The sequence below is a fragment of the Gastrolobium bilobum genome, unplaced genomic scaffold, assembly GCF_033153095.1.
Source record: "Gastrolobium bilobum isolate Gb01-03AN ecotype WA unplaced genomic scaffold, APGP_CSIRO_Gbil_v1 utg9484, whole genome shotgun sequence".
NCBI classification, from domain to species: domain Eukaryota; kingdom Viridiplantae; phylum Streptophyta; class Magnoliopsida; order Fabales; family Fabaceae; genus Gastrolobium; species Gastrolobium bilobum.
Window position 1 is genome coordinate 77,168 of NW_026895743.1, and position 24,926 is coordinate 102,093.

A 24,926-nucleotide genomic window follows, 5' to 3' on the forward strand; every position below is an offset into this window, starting at 1 on the left:
TTAAAACTTTAAATAACATGTCAACATCGAGTTCTCTTGAATTTCAAGTAGAAGGAAAAAATATATAGTTATTTTAATTAAATTTAAAATTTTTTATTTAATATTTAAATTAAAAAGATTCTTTCATTATATTTTATGTTTCTCTCATCATAAATACAATAATTTAAAAATAATATAATTTTAAATCAATAAAAAGAAAAAAAATGCTCTCGCTGAGTAATTTTAATTATTATTATTATTTGTTTACATTATCTGCAATGACAGCAAAAGTAATGCAGAGCCCAAAAGGCGCTATCGACGCAGCAGAGATTTTGCTTCTTATACTCTGATTCTCCTTTCAGGCTTCAACCACACCCAACATCATTCAAAAAAATAAAATAAAAATGGCATAACCGTCGACCACACTCGCTTTGAATACCACATCATGTACACCGTCGACTTTCACGGGAACGAAATCACCGTCACTGTTACGGCCAAAGCTTCCGTCGTCAGAAGGTGGCTCTCCGCCACGCTCTTTTTTCGCCGCCTCTATCTCTTCAGAAACCGTCTCGTTGTTGGACTCGGCGTCCAATGGACTCCCGGCGAGAAAGATCCTCCGGTGGATACTTTGCAGATTTGCATCGGTAGCCGGTGCCTCATCTTCCAACTTGGTCACGCCTACCGTGTTCCGATGATCCTCCGGAACTTCCTCTTAAACCGTAACCACACCTTTGTTGGATTTTGGAACCATTCGGATAGGCGTAAGCTCGAGTCTTCAAAGCATAGGTTGCATATGTGCAAGGATCCTATTGATCTGAGGAGGCACGTAGGCGAGGAGATAAGACGGGATTCCGTGGAGGACATCGTGGAAAAGGTTCTCGGCTATGAAATGGAGCGGAGGACGGAGATAAGCATGAGCGATTGGGGTAAAGTGACTCTTAGCCATGATCAAGTAAGGTATGCAAGCCTCGATGCTCACTGTGCGTTCCTCATCGGGAAGCTTATACGAGCTTGGAATATAAGGTAAAACCGATTTAACTCTTTACTCATCATCCGTTACAACTAATCAGTAACAAACATATAGTACAGTGCTAGCTGTCAACTGTGTCCACGACTGTGTTTACTGGTCAATTTCATCGATAGAATCATGTTAACGGTGAAGCTATGGTGTTTTGCTTGTGATTGTGATTGAGAGTGTGTTTTTTGATACACTGTTAATTGTTGACGGTGACTGTGAAGCTATGGTGTTTTGCTTCACTCTTTTTTTGGTATAAATGTTTTGCTTCATTTCTTTTCTGATTTTATGCTCTTTGCTCGTTTAACGGTGATTTGATTGTATTTGTCTGGTAGGTATTTCCATATTTTTGTGCCTATCGACCTAGGTTTTATAGAGATTATGATCCTACCTTGTGTATTTCCAAACGTATTCGTGTTTAATTGAATGATCTTTGTACGGAAGAAGAGGTGTACTGACCGTAGTATTTTGCAGATCATTAATGTTTTTGAAAAAACTATGGATAGTAAGTGAGTGATATGAGACAGATTAGTATCAACTTGCGTATACGATTTCAGTGAAAAACAAATGATTATTTGAGAGATCAATGTTTGTATTTTTAAAGGATATAAAATTGAATTATTTTAATCAAAATTATTATATTTAATGGTAATAGAAACGGAAATAATGGTGGAAGAAAGGGAGAAAATGTGAGGTTTTTTTTTACTTTAAATATTAAATAAAAAATATTAATTTTAACTAAAATAATTATTTTTTAAAAGAATAAACATTTTTCTGTTGATTGTTGTTTATAATTATCCTACATATATAATCAGATGTATGGCGTCTGGTTTTATTTTTTATTTTTAACACGTCAATTTTATGATTAGATGTGAAAATAATGATAAAAATAACTTATTCTTAATATCTTCTTTTTCCTGAACCCCTATTGAACAATGTACAACTATCAACTCTCAACAACGTGACCAATGTATTATGTAATAATTTGTAGGACAGAACGCAAAGAACTTTTTTGTAGAAAATATTATTTTTATAATAAGAATGACTAACCATGCTTTGGGGCAACTTTTATATTCGCATAATAAGAAAAGAGTTCGTAGTTATGAATGTGAAGGAAAGTTAAAAGGGACATGAATTTGAAAATTTTAAACTTGAGAGGACGCATCAACATTTTTCAAAATTTGCACTAATGAAATATACTAGGTATATTTTTATTTTTATTTTACAAAAGCATAAAGAGGATAAAATTTATATTTTTAAATTACGAAAGTTATATAATGCTTAAAAGATAAACAAATGATGGTTATATTACTTATATGATTTCATAGTAATTTATTATTTTAATTTTTTTCAAAATATTTGATTAAAAAAAATTATCCTCAATTATTTGTAAATCCTACGTTTTAAACATATTCATATATTGTTTAGAGAATAAAAATATATATAATTTTAAAAAAATAACATTTAAAACTTTATTTTTAACTAATTAAAATATTTAATAATTACAAGAATAAAATTTTCATTGGATCATAATCTTTTTCAATGTAAATCATAATTGCTAATCTCTTCAACTTAACGCAGTAACTAAATAACTAACAACTTCTACAGTTTGTGCAAAAAAAACAAAAATTAAAACAAAAACTTTGGGACTGGTTATGTGTTCTGGTGTAGATAATTACTTTGCCTGAATTTATGACTACAATAGGCGAATGAAACTGCTGAGATAAGTTCTCTACTATAAGCTTATGCTCTAGTTTTTCTGAGTGCTTAAAATTCAGAGCTTCCACCTACGTACCTCCGTAGCCATTAGCCACCTGCGAGTCGCACTACGAGCTCGAATTCTCTGCTTCACGCTTCTACCACGATAGTGACCTTTTTCAAAATTTAAAGCCTTATAGATAGGGGTGTTCATCAACCGATTCAAACCGCGAAAATCGAACCGAAAAACCGATAACCGAATAAATCGATAATCGAAAAATCGGAAACCGAAAGAAAACCGCAAATTTTAATTGGATTGGATCGGTTTTCGGATGTGTTGATGAAAACCGATCCAATCCAAACCGATCCAATATATTAATTATCCTCTACCTACTTGTCTTTTCTCCAATCATAGCCCAAAAATTTCTAAAATCAAGACCCATTAACTCATCAACTAAACCCAAAAAAAAACTTAGTCACCTCTCATCAACTATAGTATTGTTTACTGATATTTTTGTATTTCAATTTTTTTTTCTACAAAGTCAATATATATAAAAGATGTTATTTGCACAATAATTACGAAACTAATTTTAGGATATTCAAAAAACCGAAAACCGATCCAATCCAAACCGAAAAAAATTGGATTGGATCGGATTTGAAAAAAACTAAACCGAATGGATGATTACATGATCAAACTGAAAGGATTGGATCGGATGAGTTTTACTTCCAAAACCGATCCAATCCAGACCGCGAACACCCCTACTTATATATGCGTTTTGGTTCAAAGTCAAAGCGGGTTTGTTGGTTTGTTTTGTCTGTTATTACGTAATAGGGTTCAATTTTGTTTCTCCTCAGATTTTGGGTTCATTTTTCATCCCTTGCCAGAGTGATCCATTTTCTTTTATTGGGTTGAGCTTTAACTTTCCATGGTCCGGGTCCATAGCCTGAATAATGGTTTCATTTATTTATTTTTTTCTTTTTTCATAATTTTCTCTCTATCCCTCCCATTTTCTAATTTTAGAAGGAAACATAATGATCCGTGTAAGACTGAGTTATCCTGCTCCGAATCTGGTCTCATATTTTGAATTTTTTATAGCTTTATTTTATTTTATTTTTTAAGTAGACGTGATTCATTTATGCTTTGATAATGATTTGATCGGTGGTAAAACATGTAAATTATAAAATTAAAATTAAATAATATTTTAAGTTAATGCCTAAGGAAATGTAGCAATTTTGAAAGAAAAAAAATACATAAAAGGAACTAAATTGATGTATAAGAAGTAACGCCTCCCATGATGGCTGTCGCCTTCGGTGGGTTGGAAGAAGGAAACAACCAAAACCAAAACCATTTCTTTGGACGGACCTCAAAAACCAAACTTGTCTCCGCTAACGGATTTTGCCTAATATAGATGTTCGACTACATCGTCCTCTTGGGTTTTTCGGCCCAAAATTATTCAAATCCAATCCATATTTATCAGCCCAAGTTTCAGCTTCTCCTAAACTATGTTTGGATGGAAGAGGTATGAACAACGGAGCAGAAAATTTTCATTTTGAATAAAATTTCTACTTATTGTGAATTTTAAAAACGAAATAAATAAAACGACAGATTATTATGTATCATTCCAATTAGTCCTTACTCATTTTATCGACATTTTAGGATTTTCTTAACTTAGAAATAAAACCATTTCTTTCTGTTATGGATTTTTATTTTATTATTTTCAGAATTGTTGGGTTGTTCAAGTAGTGGGTTATTATTTCTATTTCAACTTTCCTAAATGATAGGTTATAGATATTAGTGGAGTCTATCTAGTGCTACTGGGTAGTTTTTTTTTTTTTTTTTCGGAAATATTCCAATCGGTTGATTGCTTTGCAACTAATCCGATTCGGGGCAGGTCCAGGATTAAGGCTTTAAACCCCTCCCAAAGGTGGTACTGAGATATTCGAACACATGCTCTCATCCTCACCTGCTTAGCTCTCATGCGCCAACTGAGATACCACCATTTGGTAGTGGATAGTTATTTTTAAAATTGTCTTGTATTATCTATTTATACCTTGAAGTATTTGAATAAAGATAATGAGAAGAATTATTTGAAAAAAAGCACTCTGTAAAAGAGGTCAACTTTCTCAATAAATTCATTTGAGATCAAGTTTTCTCAATAAAATCAATTTCCTGTTTTTATTTATTTTGTTCGTAACACTTTCCCTCCTCATCTGCCCAATGAAATCATTATAGCTCACACAAAACTAGTCCATTAAATAAATAAATAAACCAAATAATGAATTTGGAGATAAAAAAATTAATACAGATTTGAAGTGACGCATGAATGCTTTATATAACTGATATCTCTTCAAATTATCTCTAAATCAGGTGTCTTTAAAAAAAATAAAAAATCTCTAAGCAATTTATTCCTTCTCTAACTACTTAAATATGCACAACTGATTTTTTAAAATATGCGGAAGATAATAATTCTTTACATATTCTAAAACATCTTCTGCATATAGTGATATTGCTTAACACGTTAAGTAATAATTGCGAGCGGCCGAAAGGGTCTTTTGGCTGCATCACATCATATTCTAATGAATCGGAATCTTCCATCGTTTTCTAATTTCTGTTTTCTAGTAACTGATGGTAACTTTTCTCTGGCTTTTAAAATTGCTTCATAACGATAATTATATAAAGTGACTATGTGGCTTGAAAAGTGGAAGAGTTTTCAGTCAAGAAGTTAACATCTTGGGTTATATAACATTGGCACATTTCTTACACATGCTTTTGTCCTGACATACTCCTAAACTTGCAAAGCAAGGAAAGAATAAAGGAGTTGCTGAAGGAAATACTCACCGAAATTTTCACTAATTTTGAAACTTACGAAATTGGTGTCAAATTGAATTTCAGATAAGGTTGGCTGCAACTATCTATTTATATTTAAAAACACGGATATAGGATTAGTTTACTGTGGAATTAGGGTCTTTGTCAGTTTTTCTTTTTTCTTTTCAACGTAAAGGGTGCCCCAATTGATGATAATTGTTATTCAGTTTTATTTCGCATTGATATTAATTTGAAAATACGATTCTATCGATTTGATCTTGGATATATGTTCAATCTTACATTGTGTTGTTAAATGTTCTCAACTTCTTTTCCCTACTATATGACATGCCTTAAGCATCTCATTCCATTATTCTCTCTCAACTTCTCTCCACTACACCAATCCACTCACTAAACGTTACATCACAGTATCACACCACTAGTCACCTCCTAAACCACCTACAATGTGTCTAACCTCTCTAATCGCTATTGTACTTCATCTATATATGTGGCCCCTATAGCTAAGCTTGCCACTGTGGCTACACCCTTCACACTTATGCCAAGAGCATATCCTATTCACCAAGCAGGTGACTCAAACACACACCCCTTATTCATATCATCCGACTATTGGCTAGAGGTACTGGACTTCCCATTGCCAGTCACCTCTACTTTTGCTCCGTAGATACAATTATTAGCTCTTCAGCTAGACATCTATGTTCACCTCCAGACACATTGAAAGATAAAATTTATCCTTTTTAAGTGAACTTACATTTAACTATTTTTATCCTTTTCATTGTCTATAAAAAATTCAATGATCAAGATTAATTATCTGCAAATTTTCTTTCAGTATATCTCTCTTTATATATTGTTCGAGAGTAAACATCAATCACTAGACTTAAGGTGATAGTGTATTGATATCAGTAGGATGAATGCCATAAGGTTGGTGCAAAAATGCTCTGACAGTAATGGGTTTCTCTTGTGTGTATCAAGTGTGTCTTTTATGGATATCGACCCTGTATTTATGCTATTAATGGGGAGCAGTTATCCCCAAGGTAGTGGCCTCAGAGCGATTTCCAGCAGATGATCGTGGATATCAAAGAAAGGGAAGAGGGTTATGGGTGTGAACCCACGACCCGAGTTCATAGGTTAAATCCCAAGTAGGAATGTTTCAGATCAAACGAGAAGCCTTTGGGCATATGTCTAGGTACGATATTAAGCCCCCCAAGCTCGAAGTACGTATGTTGGTACTCCGAGGTGCAAATACTAACAATTATCATAGTTCTAAGTTCTGAGCCCGTCTTTCGTCACATAAGTTGTCCTTTCGTGTTACTTTCGACTGTGTTTTTATGCCATATGTCTTGATTTCATTGGAGGGTGGTCTGAAGTGTGGTGTGAGGAAAATAATTTCTAACATTGCCCATTTTTTCGCTGTTTTTTCTCCTTTTTACTTTTAATTTCTCTTTGATATCTCCGACCAATGTAGCAAGCTCAGAGTGGGTAGATGAGGAAGCCTTAGGATTTTATTCCTTCTATGAAGATGATTTGGCTTCCCTTCAATCTTTACTAGGTTCTATGTGTATTTTGGATGATGCTGCACACAACTCATTCTGGGTTGAAGCCCCCAGTGTTGATAGAGGGTTTGTTTTCGTATATATGCCAATTGTTGAGCTTGGGTGTTTATCTTCCTGCTTCCTTCTTGGCGAAGGCGGGTACCCAGGGTGCTTTTATGCAATAAAGGTGTCAATCCAGCTTCCCGCTTCCTGCTTAGGGAAGTCGGATGCCCAAGATGCCTGTGGCAGCAAGAGACTTTGTTAATCCTGCTTCTCACTTCCCTCTTGGGGAAGTTAGATGCCCAAGGTGCTTATGGCAACAAGGGACTTTGTTAATCTTGCTTCCCGCTTAGGATTTACGGGTGCCCAAGGTGCCTGTGGCAACAAAGGACTTTGTCAATCCTACTTCTCGCTTCCTGCTTGGGGAAGTTGGGTGCCCAAGGTGCCTATGGCAACAAGGGGCTTTGTCAATCCTGCTTCCCGTTTCCCGCTCGGGGAAGGCAGTTGCACAAGGTGCCTGTGGCAACAAGGGACTTTGTCAATCCTGTTTCCCGCTTCCCGAGGTGCCTTCACTTAGACAACAAGGGACTTTTAATTTTCCTGCTTCCAACTTAGAAAAAGAGGGACGCCTAAGGGGCCATAACTTTGACGACAAGAGACTTTTAATTTTTTCGCTTTCAACAAAGAAAAGGATGGGTGCCCAAGGGGCCATAACTTTGGTGACATGAGACTTTTAATTTTCCCGCTTCGGATAGAGAAAAGGACGGGTGCCCAATGGGCCATAATTGTGACAATAAGGGACTTTGAATTTTTTCGCTTCCAACTTGGAAAAGGACAGATGCTCAAGGGCCTTAACTTTGGCGACAATAAACTTTTAATTTTCCCGCTTCCGACTAGGAAAAGGACCGGTGCCTAAGGGCCATAACTTTGGCAACAAGGGAATTTTAATTTTTTCGCTTCTGACTAGGAAAAAGACGGGTTCCCAAGGGGACATAATTGTGGCGACAAGGGATTTTTAATTTTTCGCTTCCGACTAGGAGAAGGACGGGTGCCTAAGGGGCCATAACATTGGCAACAAGGGACTTTTAATTTTTCCGCTTCCAACATGGAAAATGACGGGTGCCCAAGGGGCCATAACTTTGGCGACAAGAAACTTTTAATTTTTCCGTTCCTGACTAAGAAAAAGATGGGTGCCCAAGGGGCCATAATTTTGGCCTTAAGGGGATTTTAATATTTTCGATTTTGACTAGGAAAAGGATGGGTTCCCAAGGGGACATAACTGTGGCGACAAGGAATTTTTAATTTTCTCGCTCCCGACTTGGAAAAGGACGAGTGCCCAATGTAACACCCCGTGTTAACCCGGTTTGTTAACATGTCATTGTATTAAGCTTCGCTTAATTAAAATTGCGGAATATCTTTTTTTTCAATTATGACGTCATTGTCATTACCAACTTGATTACTTAATCATTTTCATAAAACATCGCCTGTATATAAGTATTGCAAAGACATCTAACTGAAATACCTCATTAAATAAATAGCATAAATATGTCTCTAGTCACGAAACTACAACACGTAGACCGGACCACCTACTAGTTTAAACAACACAGATAAACTTAAACATAATGGAAATCAAAGTGGCATGGACAAACCCCATGCTCACCAAATAAGGCACAAGCCCAACAACAGTCTCAACTCAATAATCATAAATGACAGAAAACATAAACAACAACCAAGTCCACAACAGGCATACAACATAATAACATGATAACAACATAATCTAACTCAGCTCCGGCCTCTTACCGCCCGAGGTCTCAACCCCTGAGTTACCTGAACCTGAAATAAGTGTCCCCAAACGTGGGGTGAGATTTCTAAACAAGAAATCTCAGGAAGACAAGGGGTCCTCAAGGATCTTCCACCCCAAGCTCACTTACATGTGCAATATAAGTTCTAAAGCAGTTTACACAATATATATAAGTTCCAAAGTCGATGTAATGCACAGATAACCATGTCATGTGTGTCAATATAATCTACTGGCAGAAGAAAATGCAGGAATATATCTATTACCCACACATAGTGCAAGGCGCTACTTGCATCCACCCCAGTCTCACCATCTTGTATGACGCTACATACTCAGGCTTACCGTCAAAGTGGAACAACACATGCATATTATAAGGCCCTTACACTTAACAGTTCAACAACATTCCAAATCATCAAGCATGAAAACACAGCATGCATATAAACCATTCCCCCATAGGGTATGGTGGAACCAAACAATGGCTAAACCGAGGACACGAAAGCTTACCTTGCAAGCTAGCTATCCAAGCCAAGAATCTACACAAGCTCAAGGTCCACACACAGCACAATCACAATCTATTTTGGACCGATAAATATATCAACATTCAACCACAACAAGCATACAAGGTAAAGACAACGCTTTTCCTTTGCGTTCCATGTCTTAAGGCTTCTCACAAAGCCATAAGCCCTTAATCACAAAGATTCCAACTTAGTTTAATTATACAAAAGTTCAACTTCCTCAAACTAGGGTCCACAAACCCCCAATAACCTTATGTATGAACAGTGCAGCTACTGTTCTTCGAAAACCCAGAATATCTGGATATATGTCGGGAAAATATCCGGATATCCTATATGCGGATATCATATCCGGATATTTCGCGACAGAATGCAGTTCTGCATTTTCGCGAAGATATCACTCAAACGTTCATCTTTTAACCCATTACAACGTTAAAGCATGCATTTTTAACCTCTTTTAAGTTCTCCATCACGTTGTTTACTTGTTTAACTTATTAAACATGGCAAGACTCCACTTTTACCCATTAAAACTCATGATCAAGATGAGGTACTTACCCAAGGCTTCAAAACAGAATCATAGGCTGCTCTTGGAACTCACTCAAAGCTCCAAATATTCTGATTTGCAAGGAAAACGAAAATGTCACACCAAAGGTTGGTTCTTGCACCAAAAGATGACTCATTGGCACCACAAATACTAAGCCAAAGGTCCACACCCTCTCTAAACTCAAAGTCAGCACCCCCACTCCTACACAACTGACCCTCTAACTCAGAACAAGGTCACCAACACACTCCCAATGCCCACTCTCACTCACCACAAGTGTTTAGGAGAAGTTTTCATGAAGGCATTTGCCTCAAAGCTCAAGAAATGGAGAAAGGAAGGCAATGAAACAGTGAGGGAATGCTGGTCAGCCACCAAAGTCACGTAGGAGCTGATACATGCCTAGGGTTTTGTGCTAAAATGCATATATATAGCCACTTAGGAATTAAACCCACAATATTATCATTAATTGCTACGCTTAGCATTTTAATCCAAAACTTTGGAATCTGATCCTACTCATTTTTCTAAGGTTTATCATATTTTTATATTATTTTTCGCAGCACCTTTTCGGTAGGCGCTTTTTCTTAGCCAGTATCAGTTCTGGCACCAGTTCTCATTATTTTTACCTGAAACTTGTTTTACTAGTCTTACATATTATTCCAAGAATATCCATGCACTTATTATAATTTTCCGGGATACTTCATCGGTACGCATTTATACCGAGTAGCAGAACCGGTATTTGCACTTTTCGTCAGAAAAGCGACTTTCAACATTCTTAATCACTTTCTATAATTATTAAAGCCTCATAACAATTATTAGGGTCAATTATGGAATTCTTTCCTAATTTATCTTAATTAATTAATTAACTTCCTTAATTAACGGTGCGGGTTCTTACACCCAAGGGGCTATAACTTTTGCGACAAAAAACTTTTAATTTTCCCGCTTCCAACTACGAAAAGGAAAGGTGCCCAAGGGCCATAATTTTGGCAACAAGGGATTTTTAATTTTTTTCTCTTCTGACTAGGAAAAGGACAGGTTCCCAAGGGGACATAACTGTGGTTACAAAGGATGTTTAATTTTCTCGCTTCTGACTTGAAAAGGATTGGTGCCCAAGGGGCTATAACTTTGGTGACAATGGACTTTTAATTTTTCTCGCTTTCGACTTGGAAAAAAAGGGGTGCTTAAGGGGCCATAACTTTGGCGACAAATGGGCTTTTAGTTTTCTCGCTTCCAACTAGGAAAAGGACGGGTGCCCAAGGTGTCTGTGGCAATAAGGGACTTAGTGTTTCTAGCCGGATTGTGAGTGGTAGATGGTAGATGGGTTGCATCTTGAAAAATATAAAACACACAAGCTTGCAAGGAACTCTGTTAATTGTTAGGGAATTTATTGAAAGGTTATAAAGAAGAAAAAAATCAAGATGGGTTTTAGCAAGAACCCATATTTACTGTTGAGAGTCATTCTTGCTTGTAGTTAAGATGCATGCTAATAGGCAATATGACACGCTGGTGTATCTGTGGTCCGGATAGGATGAAAGTTGCTTTATGTAGATACACCATTAACCGCATGACAACTTGGTATATTACTAACCATGGCTATCATTGGTTGTTTACTCTGGGCAAGTTCAAACTTCCTTGCAGTAAAATTAGCTAAAAATTTATTTCACATAAGATATTATAAAAATTGCATAATATTTATTTTAACTGTCAAGAATCTCTTATTTTAATCTTTAGGATTAAGAAGGTCCTACCATGTTTTAAAGGCATAAAAACCTTATTTATTATGATTTTTAAGAAAGGTGATAAAAGAAGAAATATTTAACATAAATAATGCAAATCTGGAATCTCCACTCCTGGTCACACGCAAGTCACCCAACAATCTTCATTTGTAACTGGTTGATGTTCCGAGTTCCCATATATGCAAGGACCTATCTCTTGAAACCTTTTTGTCATATAATTTCACTTTTCCAGAGCTGCAACACCAATTTTATGCACAGATGCAATGAACTTGAAGCCAATGGTTCACCTTGCTCATTTATGCACATATGCCATTTTTTTTAAAATCTACAAATATATGAAGTTGCGAAATAAAAATGATGAAAAGTAAAGGAGACTTAGCTTACGTGGAAATCAACCCACTGATCGTAGTAGCATCTGAGATAAAACGCAGACAAATATTCTTCTCCTTCCTGACGTCATTTGGTTTCTATGATGGTTTGATGGACTAGCGTGTTGTTCGTCAAGTGCTGTGAAGTTGATGAAGTTGTCTTCATTATGCTCATATGGTAGTAGGGCGGGAATCGAAGTTTATTGATCCTCACAGATGGCGTCAGATGTTTGGAAGTGAATTAAGGTAATTATGTATTGTTATAAGTAAGATGAATGATATAAGGTTGGTGCAATAATGCTCTGACAGTAAAGAGTTTCTACTATGTGTACTGAGTTTGTCCTTTATGGATATCGTTCGTGTATTTATGCTAGTCATGAGAAGCAGTTATCCTCAAGGTAGTGCCTAAGAACGGTTTCCAGTGGATATCAGAGAGTGGGAAGAGGGTTATCGGTGTAAACCAACGACCCGGGTTCATGGGTTAAATTCCAAGTAGGAATGTTCCGGATCAGGCGGGAAGCCTTTCGGTATATGTTTAGGTACGATTTCTGGATCTATAACCGGAACATATATTAAATTAAAACACACTATATTTCTTAATTTAGTTTTTCCACACATTAAATTCTCTTTAAATTTTAAATTCTTTTAATTTATCTGTATATTATTTATATTCTTAAATATATTTTTCTTTTAATTTATTTATATGAATTTTAAAATTTTAATACAATATATCATATATTTGCTAATATACTAATATATATTAGGTAAGTCTTCTTCCTACTAGAGTTTGCATTCAAGATGCATCTAAAGAGTGTTTTAAAAATCATCTCGGACCAGCCTGATCGACCCGGGTCTCGGTGACCTGATAACTTCCCTGATTCGAGAAGTCATTTGAACTGGTTCTACAGTCAACTCGGTTTGGACCGGTTGACCTGACCGAGACTCGGCGACTCGATTGACCTTTTTTTTTTATTGCTGAGAACTCTTGAATTAAATCTTACTCATATTTTGTGGTAAATATGATTAAAAAGTAAGGTGAAAAAAAGAAGGTATTTTGGATATGTGATAAAAAAAAGTTAAGTGAGAATAAACACTTATGATCTAATTTTAATGGTGGACGTTTTTTTCTTAGTGTATATTTCATGCCTACCATTTATTATCATGATTTAGTTTATCTATGTTATTCAAGGCACAAAATGTGCATTTAACTTACATTACAATTTTAATCCAATGTTAGGATATGGTCTAAAGTTAAAAGTCTAGAAATATATAATATTTGCTATCTTTGAGAATCAATTTATTTTTTGAAACTCATTGATAGTTTTCTTATGTGAATTTTTAATATAAGTAATATCATGATAATATACACACAAAAAAAATATATTTATATTTTTTAATATATGAAGAATAAATTTATATATTTTTTAATATATGAAGAATAAATTTGGTTGAACCGATAATTCAATAATTGAGCACTTAAATTGAGTTGATTATCGGTCCAAATTTTAAAACATTGCTGCAAAGAATCATTTGGGTTGCATACAAATGACTAGACGTCCTCTCATTCGTCGATTCGATTTCTTTAAGCATCGAACTGATGTGCACTTCACTAGTTGGATTACGTGAACACACGACTTTTCTAGTTGGCGCCATTCACAATTAGAGAACACGTACGCAAAGGCTTAATGGCTGGAAAGTTTGCGAATACAAGAAAAGTCACAAAATGGGCTTTTATTTATGTCAGAAAAATAATTTCTTCATCACTTCAAGAAGAGAATATTCACGTACAGGCTGCAACTTGGTGGAAAATTTTCATCAATAGGCTAAGCTATAGTTATCACAATAAGTGACTATATTATAGGGATTAATATTCATTCACTTATAGGGATTAATATTCTTTATATTATAGAAAATAAATTATATATATATATAAATATTTAATAGGGTTCATATGAGGCCATCTGAATAGAAGAGAAAAAAAATAATATAAAACTCATACATTTTTATATATATGTAAAAAATAAAATTATCCTTATAAAATAAGAAATAAAAATCCCTTTTATCATATTACGTTTTAACTCAAAATTCCTCTAAATTTAACTTATTATTTCATGGCACTTAAATATCCTAACATTTAGCATGTACTGTACGTGTCATGCTTTTAAGGTGTTGCCATATATCAACTGTCTTGTCAAGGTTACTTTCTAATGTGAATGGGCTATAAATAGAAAAAAAGAGACAGCCAGAGAGAGCGCATTCGTTATTTAACTTTCCACAAAACCTTATCTTTTAATTCGCAAATTTCAAACTCGTGTCTTTAAATCACAAATTTCAAACACATCTTCTTCCTCCTCCTCAGTTCCAGCTTGTCTCGAGAACGTACTTTTAACTTTTTGCCAATGCCTTTTCTCCATAACAATCTCAAGGCTTTGTTATAATTTAAAATTCAAATCACACCTCTCCTAAATTATTGATTCCTTGTGTATAAGCCTCTATGGTGCAATGAAGCTAAATTGTCCATTCTTAGATCATAGCCATTTCCTTTGTTTCTTTTAATTTTTTCTTGAAAACAATTTCATTTCAATTATTGTAGAAGCACTTCTCTATTTTGAATTTTGTGAACTTATCAACATTTAGCTTTCATAATCTTCTTTTTAAATTAACTAAAATAATTTGATGTGGACTGAATGGGATAAAGAGTCTAGCCCAATAATAATTCAAGAGGCCCGAAAATAAAGACTTAAACAACAAGGAAGCATGTACATCACGTGTACTCACAATCCCGTAAATATAGAACTAGTTTAACAACAACTCAAGACTTATGAACTTCCTTAATAGTCAATGAGAAAGAAATATGCACGAGATTCCAGCTAAACCTATGCATTATAGCTCACCAGGCATCCCACAAATGAAATTGTGTGTGACAATGCCACAACAATCAATCAATGAGAATACTTGTCGTCATACTAAGGTGGTACAAGCACGTCATGCTGCTAGTATAAAAGATAGGCTTAAAGCCCATGTATGATCATTTTCTCCCATTTACTTAAGCTCATTATTCAAATATTGATTTAAGCATCAGAGTATCTTGTAGATATCCTTATAAATTCTAGACAAACTATCTTCTCTAACCTTAGATGCATCATCCCGCAAACTCCATCTCACATCGCACAAACTGATCTTGTCGCAATCACCCTTCAAGCACTACTTGAACCAAGCTGATCAATTGTGTGTACTCAGGCCCAACTTCTATTGGATTAATCAAATTAAAAAAAAATTATCATTTTCTTTGAGATGAGATAAATAAAGGAAGAAATATTTATCATTCTAAAGGATACAATTTTGTATTATTATAAGAGAAATGATCGTATTTTGATATGTATTTATTAGTCTTTTACATTCTCTCACATTCATAAAGTATAAATTAAGATACCAAATCTGAGTTGACTCATAATAAGCCTAGTATATATATATATGTTTGAATTATCAAATTATTGACCCAACCTTGTCATATATGGAGACTTGGACTATTTATGTTAGCCTGTTGACATGCTTTTCCTTTACTTATATAATTAAGAGTCTAAAAATATTAATTTTAAATAATTTATTTTATTAACTTGTTTTATAAAAATTAATTTCACTAACCACATCCTTTATAGGAAGTCTATATACACCTTTGTGTCATATAGAAAGTAGGAAAAAGTTCAAAAACCTCTGCTATGATTTATTCTTTTATCATTTACTATCCTATTTTTTATTTTTTTTATCTACCTCCCCTATGGTTTTTCTCATTCAAGTCCACCTTTAACACTGTTAAAAATTAAACTAATCTACCCATTTTACCCCTATTTTTCCTACATCATAAACTCTAACATGTTGTAAAAATCTTGACCATCATCTAAGAGCTCAAGCACTGATCAAAACTCATAACCTCCACAAAGCATAAAATATAAATTACACAAAAGACACATTTTTTTTTTTGGAAAATATATGATATTGCTCAAAAAAGACATAAAAGCATCAAGAAATTAAGCCAATAAATCACTAATTACCCGAAGCTTTCCAGTCACATAAGGAAGAATTCGAAATAGGACTTCAGGAGCACAACAAATTACTTAATGCTGGATTCAAGTTTCCTACACAATGTTGTATAACGTAAAGATCTTGGTCACCATCTAAGAGTTAATCTTATACACACGGGGCAATTTGTTTGCTGGTGGCTAGATCTTTATGTCAGATTAATAGTTTGTTATGTAGGCAAAACATGGGGTACAATAGGTGGATTAATTCAATTTTTAATGGTGTTAAAGGTGGACTTAAAAGGAAAAAATAATAAGGGATATAAGTGATAAAAAAAAAGGAAAAAAATGATAAAAGAACAAACCATAGGGAGTTTTTGGAACATTTCCCCCGAAAAATAAAAAGAACCAGCTTGCCCATGCATGGCCTCGGGTTTATAAATAAGTGCATGAAAGATGTTGAAGTTGGGGAAGACACATTGATAAGCACAATGGCTTTAGCTACTGTTACAACTTGATCATTATATATATTTGGCTGACACCAATATATCTTACATAGTACATATTTAGCCATCAACAAGAAATGAACCATGCTTTAGCTATTCCCGTCCAAGGAAACACACACCATCATTGAACGCTTTTATGTAGCTTACAGGGGAAGAGTGATGATATAAAAGGCATTGTACAAAAGCTAAATGGTACTGTTCAAGTACTAAAGTTGCAACTTTTTCCATACCTCATTATGCATTGTTTCCAGTCACGGTACAATTATAAAACTCTTTCATACTAGACATAGTTTTCATCAACTTTCTTTCTTAGCCTTTAGTCATTTCCCAACGCCTTCGCTAATCACTAACTAGAGGATCAAATTCCAAGTTAATTTACATCCTTGACTACTTCCCTTTCCCCATTAAATATCTCTGCCTTATGTATCTATCTGACAGGGAAGATTCAGCTAGCTAGAATATGTCAACCACTAAGTAGTAGATTCACAAATTAAGGTAAAACCCTAATGGCCAAACCCTAAAAATATTGCTTTCTCTGCATGAATAATTAACCCTGTCAAACAATCTGAACAATACAGGGAAGAGAGTAAAAAATGGCTCATTGTCTAAAAAATCTCTAGTTACACAGAATAAGCCCATAGAAGGGAAGAAAAAAAAAAAAACAATTACATTAACAAAATCAGAATCTCAATCCCCTCTTTAAGCCACAAGGCCAATAGTCATATCAAAAGTCAACCTCCAAAAAGGTTTCATATGAACGCAAAGCTATCTGACTTGCATTCTATACAGTAATTAACCTCTAAAACAGAAAGCCCCCACAGACCCATAAACATCATGTTATAAATACCATACCAAGCTGCAGACAATACATACACATAAAATTAATTATAATTAGTAATTAGTAATTACTAATTAGTATAATTATTAGCACCAAACCAAAATGAATATCATCATTAATTAATTATCACCTAATGATCTTCAATGATTCAATCATTCCTCTCCTTCGGCATCTGTGTTGGCACAAAAATGTCCTGAAGCAGCCCGTTGTCCCTTAAATAAGTTTCATGAACCGACCCAAAACCTCGACGATTGGCATGATCTTGAACAATGCTACCAAACGTCGAGGAGTTCATAGTGGAGTTATATGACAAAGGCGATGCTTGTTGCACATTTTGCTGATGAAACTGATGATGATGATGTGGCAGCACAAAGTGTGAGGTACTAGCCCGCATTGTGGAGGGGCACGGGTGGGTGTGCTGGCCCTCATAGGTGGTGACAACGACCGAAGGGTCATCGGAGGAACGCTCCACGCGCTTCTTGACGCCGCAACCAACCATGGTGCAACGATAGTAGCTCCTGTTTTCGTTTCAAGGTGGGGGACACAGGGCACACACATTAATTTTGCGTGTCCGGCAAGAAAATTTTTACCCCAAAAGTAAATATAAATGAGAGAGTCTAATTGTATAGTACATATATAATGAGATTAATTTTATCTCTGAACAAGGTTCGATTCATATTTTTTTTTTCTTTATTCTCTTAGGAAGACCCACCATACAAGGTTCATATATTTTTATAAATAACAGTTATATTAATAATTTTTTTTATTTATAAACTTACAAATTATACAATGTCTAACCGATTAGACTTTACTCAAAAGTGTTTTATCAGTCACACGTAGTATAATTTGTACAAACTTATAAATAAAACCTTTTCGGTTTTTATATATATATATACCTGGGATAAGGGCTGTTTTTCACAGCTTTTTGGCCGTACTTGCGCCATCTATAACCATCATCAAGGTGATCCACCTCGCTTTTTGTCATGAAAGCAAATCTCGGTTCTCTTTGCTTCTTTGGGTTCTTCTTCTTTGGTTTCAGCCTATTTGTTGTTTTTGTGCACCCAACAAGACAATAATAAGAACTTGGAAAAACAGAGAGAAAAAACGATGACACTAACAACTATAAGAGCAGAAGCTTATTTTAAGTTCAATGAATAATTCCCTGAAATGTCTCTCCAATCAGCAGGCCCTGTCTCCAACTGTAACTGACTTTATCCCTCTCTTTTTTGTTTTTCACAAAACGCAATAAATAACAGAGAGAGAGAGAGAAAATAAAAATAAAAAAACAATTTTGAAGGGAAAAAAAAATTAAAGAAAAAGAGGATGTTATTAATTATTACTTAATACTTACTGTTTCTTAGTCTTGTCTTGATCTTGGTCATTTTTTTCAGCTCCACCATCATCCTCTGCTGCTTCATGTTGATTCCCAGGTTTATTATTATCACTCTGTTGTTCGTTGGTGTTGTTTGCTGTGGCTTCATTCGACGACGATGAAATTGAAGACGAATTGGGTGATGCCGGAGTGTTCAACACCTCGGAGGAGTCAGGGACATTGGAACTTGCCGGCGACGGGAGAGGGTGGTTGACGGCGGCGGCGGTGTCGGTGGTGGCAGCGGCGGTTATGGGGAACCAATCGAATAAAGAAGGGCTGTTATCATGAACACCCAACAAGTCCACGAAGCCAAAAGATGAGACCTTTTGATCACACGAGGAGGATGGCATCATTTCAAAGATGGTGGACATAGCGGTTTGAAAAGGGAAAGTCAAGTTGGTGGTGTTCATGTTTATGCTCGGAATCTCGTCGGAAAATGCCATGGGGGTGGTGGGTGTGGATGATGATGAATTGTTCGGGTGTCTCTCCTCCATTGATTTTTTGTAGATTGTTTGTGCTATATATCAACACAAAGATGAGCACATATTCCTCATTTTTTCTTTTTAATTTTTTATCTTCCTTTTGGGCTGAAAACTCAAAAAGGAAGTGTGCCTATTAATTTTCTTACTTATTGATATATAGATATAGATATAGAGAGAGAAAGAAAAAAGAGAGGGATTGTTTGGGAAATAGGGATGTGCTATCAATCAATTCAAATTTGGAGATTTCTTAACCAGTGCTATTATTAGTTTTAAAAAAAATTGAATTTTATTTAAAGGATTTATAATTTCTGCTGTTACTACTGAGGTTGAAAGAAAAAAGAAAGTACGGTCCATTTTAGAAAAGAAAGAAAGAAAGAAAAAGCTAGAATAGCATTAAATATTTATTAACCTAATATTTATAAGGTAGTAGTAGTTACTATTTTTATTTCTTTTGATAGTAAATCTTGTTAAATTTAGGAGCCTTTACAAAAACTAGATTGATACTTAATATTTTTAGTGAAATTATTTTTAAAAAAATAAGTAAGAAATAATATAAAGTGTTCGCTATAAATATTTAATCTTATAAAAAAAATACAAGTAAATGTCTCATTTAATGACATTAATATTATGTGAAGTGAAGAGAAAGGATCTTTAAAATGGATTGGGAATTTGGACAACAGAGAGGAGTGGGGCGTTTCCCACCTTGGGATGACCGGCACCTGCCAGTTGCGGAGCGTACGAAGAATGGCAGCATGACATTGATAGCATTTACTGCAGAAGAGGACCGCTAATGGGGTCCACTGATGCTTGGACGCGGATATTTGACTGGTAACCGGCTTAGCGTGTGAAAGAAGCCTTCTAGGGAGCATACACGTGTAACTACAAGTCTATTTATTTATCACGCTTCTTAATTTCTTGAATTGATTGTCCTCTCCTGTATTATTTAATTTAAAGTGAGAGGATTTTAATTATTATTATTTATTTATTCTTATATGATTAATGTACATAATATAATTATGTTAAATAAAATATGAGAATTCACTCTTATTATTACTTTTCCATCTCATGTGCCAAAATGTATCAATTGGCACGGTCCATAAAAAAAAACTTCACCGCTCAAGCATTTGGATAAATTAACAGGAATTATTTCAACTTAATCAATAATTTTGATTGCTGTTTTTATATTTTTATCTTGTTCGTGAAATATTATTTTTATTTCCTCCAAAAATATTATTTTCGTGAAAATGATGGAGTATTTAAAATTATCTGATTTCTTTAACCCTTTATTGAAATTTGATCTATGACAATTAAGATGTCTAATAAGTTTTGATAAATTATTTTGTATATTCGTAGACTCGTAGTAAAAGATATCAATACGAGACTTCTTAGCTGATAGTTTTAGTATATCAATATATAATCTCCTTGACTATTTCTATAACAATGCAGTGATAAATCCAAAACTTGGAGAACTATATATTTAGTTAATGTTTATTAAATAGATTAAACACTCAATCCGTTACCAAACAATAAACATGTACAAGTGAAATTAATTTAATTATTCAAAAATTATTGTTAATTTGATGGAAAATGATCCGTTTACAAATTGTTTTTACAAATTACACTAAGTATGACCGGTCATATACTCTTGATTGAAGTATGATCAGTCATACTTAGTGTAATTTGTAAACAAAAAATTTATAAATATAACCTTCTCCTAATTTGATTACTTAATTAAGAATAAGACATTAAAATAGTCATTACTATTACACGAATTGAACTATTAAAAATATTATTAATAAAAAATCGATTGAAAAATTAATTTAGTATTTTTATTTCAAAATATTAAATTAATGTAACTTATATATTAAAAATATTCTATTACATATTACTATACATGTTCGTACACAGTTGGCTCGTTTTGTGCCTCACTCACCCCATAAACGTGTGACAAGGGTAAATTGACCGGAAATTGGTGTTTGGGAAATTCCACGAATCACATCATTACGGAATTATACATGCATGTGTGGCACAATTTGGTGGAAAGATTGAACATTCACTTACATGTAGTTGGATCTGGTTTTTACCAGCTACCTCGTGGACCATTTTACTTTATATCTCATTCAAGGAGTTCAATTTGGGTAAAATCCTAATATCACATTAATTTTATGAATTATTATTTTTTAATATAATTTTTGTAATTTTTTATGAACGTGTATTTATAATATAAACTTTATAAAATTCATGTTATAAAGTTACAGATAGATAAAAAGAAGTTACATATTTATGAAAAAATTTATAAGTTTTTTATTCAAAATTAAAGATTTATAAAAAAAAAACAAACAGAGATTCATATTAAAATTGCAAACTCATAAAACTAATATGATATCAGAGTAACGCTAAAATGAAATCATCATTCAATAAATTTCTCCAAAATTTACGCCAAACCTAGCTTGCTCGCTACTATTTTTTTAAACATCTTGCTACGGAGGATTTTGCTACGTTTCCACAACTTTCTATCATCTCCATTTCCTTTTTCTTTTTTTCCTGGCAAACCAAATGGAAGAGGTGAATCATCTGAATAGCGGATTGCTTCGGCCCCTCAATAATTAATGTTTGCTCTGGATCTTTAATTCTAGTGAGTAATAAAAACTTTTAAGGTCCATTAGGATTATTGTTCTTCAAAAAGCATTCATTTCAAATGCTATATAATATCGTATGAAAAAATGATTAAACTCAAGATATACTAAATGAGGCATTCATTTCAAAATTTACCATAACAAAAAGTGAGACAATAAATTTAAGTTCACAATTTCAACATTTAGCTCAAATGTTACCCTATTTGTAACATGATATATGAACACAGCTAATTGTAAAGGAAATAAATCTGACTAGTCATGATTTATGGTGAGACCGTAAGGACTCAAAATTCAAATATTGAGGCTTTCTCCGTTCATACTCTACCTTCATTTCATGGTATATATATATATATATATATATATATATATATATATATATATATATATATATATATATATATATAGTGTGCGTGTGTGTGTGGGAAAGTGTGTGTTATTTTAAGTAAGAGAAATAGATAGATCATGGAAGAGAGAGCGGACAAAAAAAGATAAAGGTGTGGATCTCACCTCTTTGTGAGAGTAAAATGACACAAGTTGTGTCATTTAAAAGGAAAACACACACACACACACATAGGATGACGATCATTTTACATCGGTGTAAGATTAATAAATCTTACACCACATCTCAACCGTTGATTTTCGTGCATCCAACGGTTATAATTTATGAAGTTATACGAATTAATTAATATTAATTAATTATTAATTACACTACAAATACCAACGATGATTTTCGTCCATCAACGGTTGAGATGTGGTGTAAAACTTGTTAGACTTACACTGGTGTAAAAAGAACCTGCCCTATATATATATATATATAGGGCAAGATATTCTTACACCGGTGTAAGAGTTAAAAGTCTTACACTCAATCTTGACCATTGATCCACTTGTATCCAATGGCTCACGTTGCTAACAAATTAGAACCATTAGATATAAGTGGGATCACCGGAAAAAATTAAGAGTGTAACTTACACTGGTGTAAAATGATCCTGACCATATATATATATATATATATATATATATATATATATAGGTATGATCTTTTAACACCAGTGTCAAATTTGAAGTTTGACACCTCATCTGAGAGCCATTAGATCAAAAAAGATCAACGACTCTGATTTGTAAGTATGTTACACCATTGATCTTTTTTTATCTAATGGCTCTCAGATGAGGTTCAAATTTCTTTAAGACTGGTGTCAAAGGATCCTACCTTATATATATATATATATATATAGAAAAAAATATTTCTATAGTCACTTTATAACTATGTTCTCCCAAGAGAACATAGTTATAACACTAAAGTTGCTTTTTTTTCTCTTTCCACGTCAGCAGACAGGTTTTGAAAAGTAAATGAGGAGAGAGACAAAAAAACAACTTTAGAGTTATAACTATGTTCTCCCGAGAGAACATAGTTATAAAAGATAGCTGTAGATAAGCTTATCTAAAGTGACTGTAGAAATGTTTACCCTATATATATATAGGGATATGTTATTCTGCCTACTCTTATTTTGCCTACCTTTGCCTACTCCTTTCAATATCGTTCGATTACCATCTCATCCAACGGTCGATATTTGAGATATAAAATAAATCATTTTCTCCCTTTCTTTCTCCTCACTTCCTCCCACACCCTTTCTCTCTCCTCCCCTTTCTCTCTTCCTCTGCCACCCCTCTGCCACCGAGACTGAAAATCGAAAGAAAAACACATACGACCATCAATTAAAAAATCTCACTTATTTTATCTATTCCTAAACAAAATATCTTCAAAATTAAAGATAATCGGAGAAAAAGTAACTAAAAATAATCTATATAATTCTATAAATCTCAAATATGAGACAATCAAAACAAGAGTATGTGTTTTGGTACCCAATTCAGATTCAAAAACAAGTTTTTGATTTTATTTGATGTTTCCACAACAGGGGTCTCGGTTCTTTATAGCCAAAGTTGGAACAGAAGAAGAAGGAGAAACTGCATCAACGCGATAGATGAATCTTAATCACCATGCGAGGCGCAATTAAATGATAATAGAATCATAGAGAAGATACTGTTCATTTGAAATTCGATAGAATCAAAAAAAAATTTCCCAGAAATTCAAAGCACCAAATCCTGTCCCCACCTCTCTCGCTCCTGGGAAAATTCGTCGTTATTAGAAAAATGAAATATACAACACTCCTTGAACCAAACTGATCATACGCTTCGAAACAGAAGATATTTTGCAGTTGATATTCGCTTTGCGGACTCTTTGCAAGTTTGAATTTTGATTGTCTCGTATTTGGGATTTCATAGAAGGGTTTTATAAGAGTTATGTTGTAGGAAAAATGATTGTGTTATGTTATAGAGATTCGTTTTACGTGCCATAACTTTTTTTTTTCCTTCAAAACATGCGGGTCCCACAAAATATTGTGTGTTTAGGAAACTTTTTGTGGTCATGTTAAATGATGAATGCAAACCCCTTTATAGAATTATATGAATTATTTTCGGTTACTTTTTATCCGGACATCTTTAATTTTGAAGATATTTTGTTTAGGGATAGATAAATAAGTGAGGTTTTTTAATTGATGTTCGTATGTGTTTTACTTTCGATTTTCAGTCTCGGTAACAGAGGAAGGAGGAGAGAAAGGGGAGGAGAGAGAAAAAGTGTGAGAGAAAATGAGAAGAAAGAAAGGGAGAAAATGGTTTATTTTATATCACAAATATCGACCGTTGGATGAGATTGCAATTGAACGATATTGAAAGGGATAGGCAAAGGTATGCAAAATAAGAGTAGGCAGAATAACATATCCCACACACACACATATATATATATATATATATATCAATTAGGATATTTTTATACCGATATACGAATTAGAAATCTTACTTCAAATATTGAGTATTGATTTGCTTGAATCTAATGACTTAAATATTTAATAAATCAGAACTATTTTTTGAGATATATAAAATCATTAATGTAGCCACACCCAACAGCTTAAGCTTCTGGGTTGAATTGGTTTTTTACATGCTATCAGAATCTCGGTTTCCCAAGTTCAATTCTTGTCGCCCCCCATTTTTGGCCCTTTTATGAGGGGGGCGTGTTGAGATA

At 34.0% G+C, this 24,926-nt stretch overlaps 2 protein-coding genes across 3 annotated transcripts; one reads left to right on the top strand and one right to left on the bottom strand.

The window, feature by feature from the left end:
* Window positions 1-424: 424 nt before the first annotated feature.
* LOC133295563 (uncharacterized) lies at window positions 425-1,006 on the top strand. The gene has a single exon (XM_061494407.1). It carries the CDS (start codon window positions 425-427, stop codon window positions 1,004-1,006), a length of 582 nt encoding a protein of 193 aa, XP_061350391.1.
* Window positions 1,007-14,767: 13,761 nt separating this feature from the next.
* Window positions 14,768-19,356, bottom strand: LOC133295496 (probable WRKY transcription factor 48). 2 transcript variants are annotated; one of them, XM_061494341.1, is made up of 4 exons: window positions 18,712-19,355; window positions 18,257-18,400; window positions 17,491-17,878; window positions 14,768-15,246 (listed from the first exon to the last, which is right to left on the bottom strand). In XM_061494341.1, the coding sequence occupies exons 1-3, from the start codon at window positions 19,224-19,226 to the stop codon at window positions 17,509-17,511; spliced, it is 1,029 nt and encodes a 342-aa protein (XP_061350325.1). In that variant the 5' UTR covers window positions 19,227-19,355; the 3' UTR covers window positions 14,768-15,246; window positions 17,491-17,508. The 2 variants fall into 2 exon arrangements, with proteins under 2 accessions (XP_061350325.1, XP_061350331.1); XM_061494347.1 differs by lacking the exon at window positions 14,768-15,246 and adding an exon at window positions 16,652-17,378 and having other exon boundaries at window positions 18,712-19,356.
* Between the last annotated feature and the right edge of the window lie 5,570 nt (window positions 19,357-24,926).

What these genes read in the sequence shown, in the direction of transcription:
- LOC133295563 (XM_061494407.1), top strand. Translation starts at nt 425, where the DNA reads ATGTACACCGTCGACTTTCACGGGAACGAAATCACCGTCACTGTTACG.
- LOC133295496 (XM_061494341.1), bottom strand. Translation starts at nt 19,226, where the DNA reads ATGGAGGAGAGACACCCGAACAATTCATCATCATCCACACCCACCACC. An exon ending in CAAGACAAGACTAAGAAACA is followed by an intron (nt 18,401 to 18,711) that starts GTAAGTATTAAG and finishes AACAACAAATAG; the next exon opens with GCTGAAACCAAAGAAGAAGA. An exon ending in AAAAACAGCCCTTATCCCAG is followed by an intron (nt 17,879 to 18,256) that starts GTATATATATAT and finishes AAACGAAAACAG; the next exon opens with GAGCTACTATCGTTGCACCA.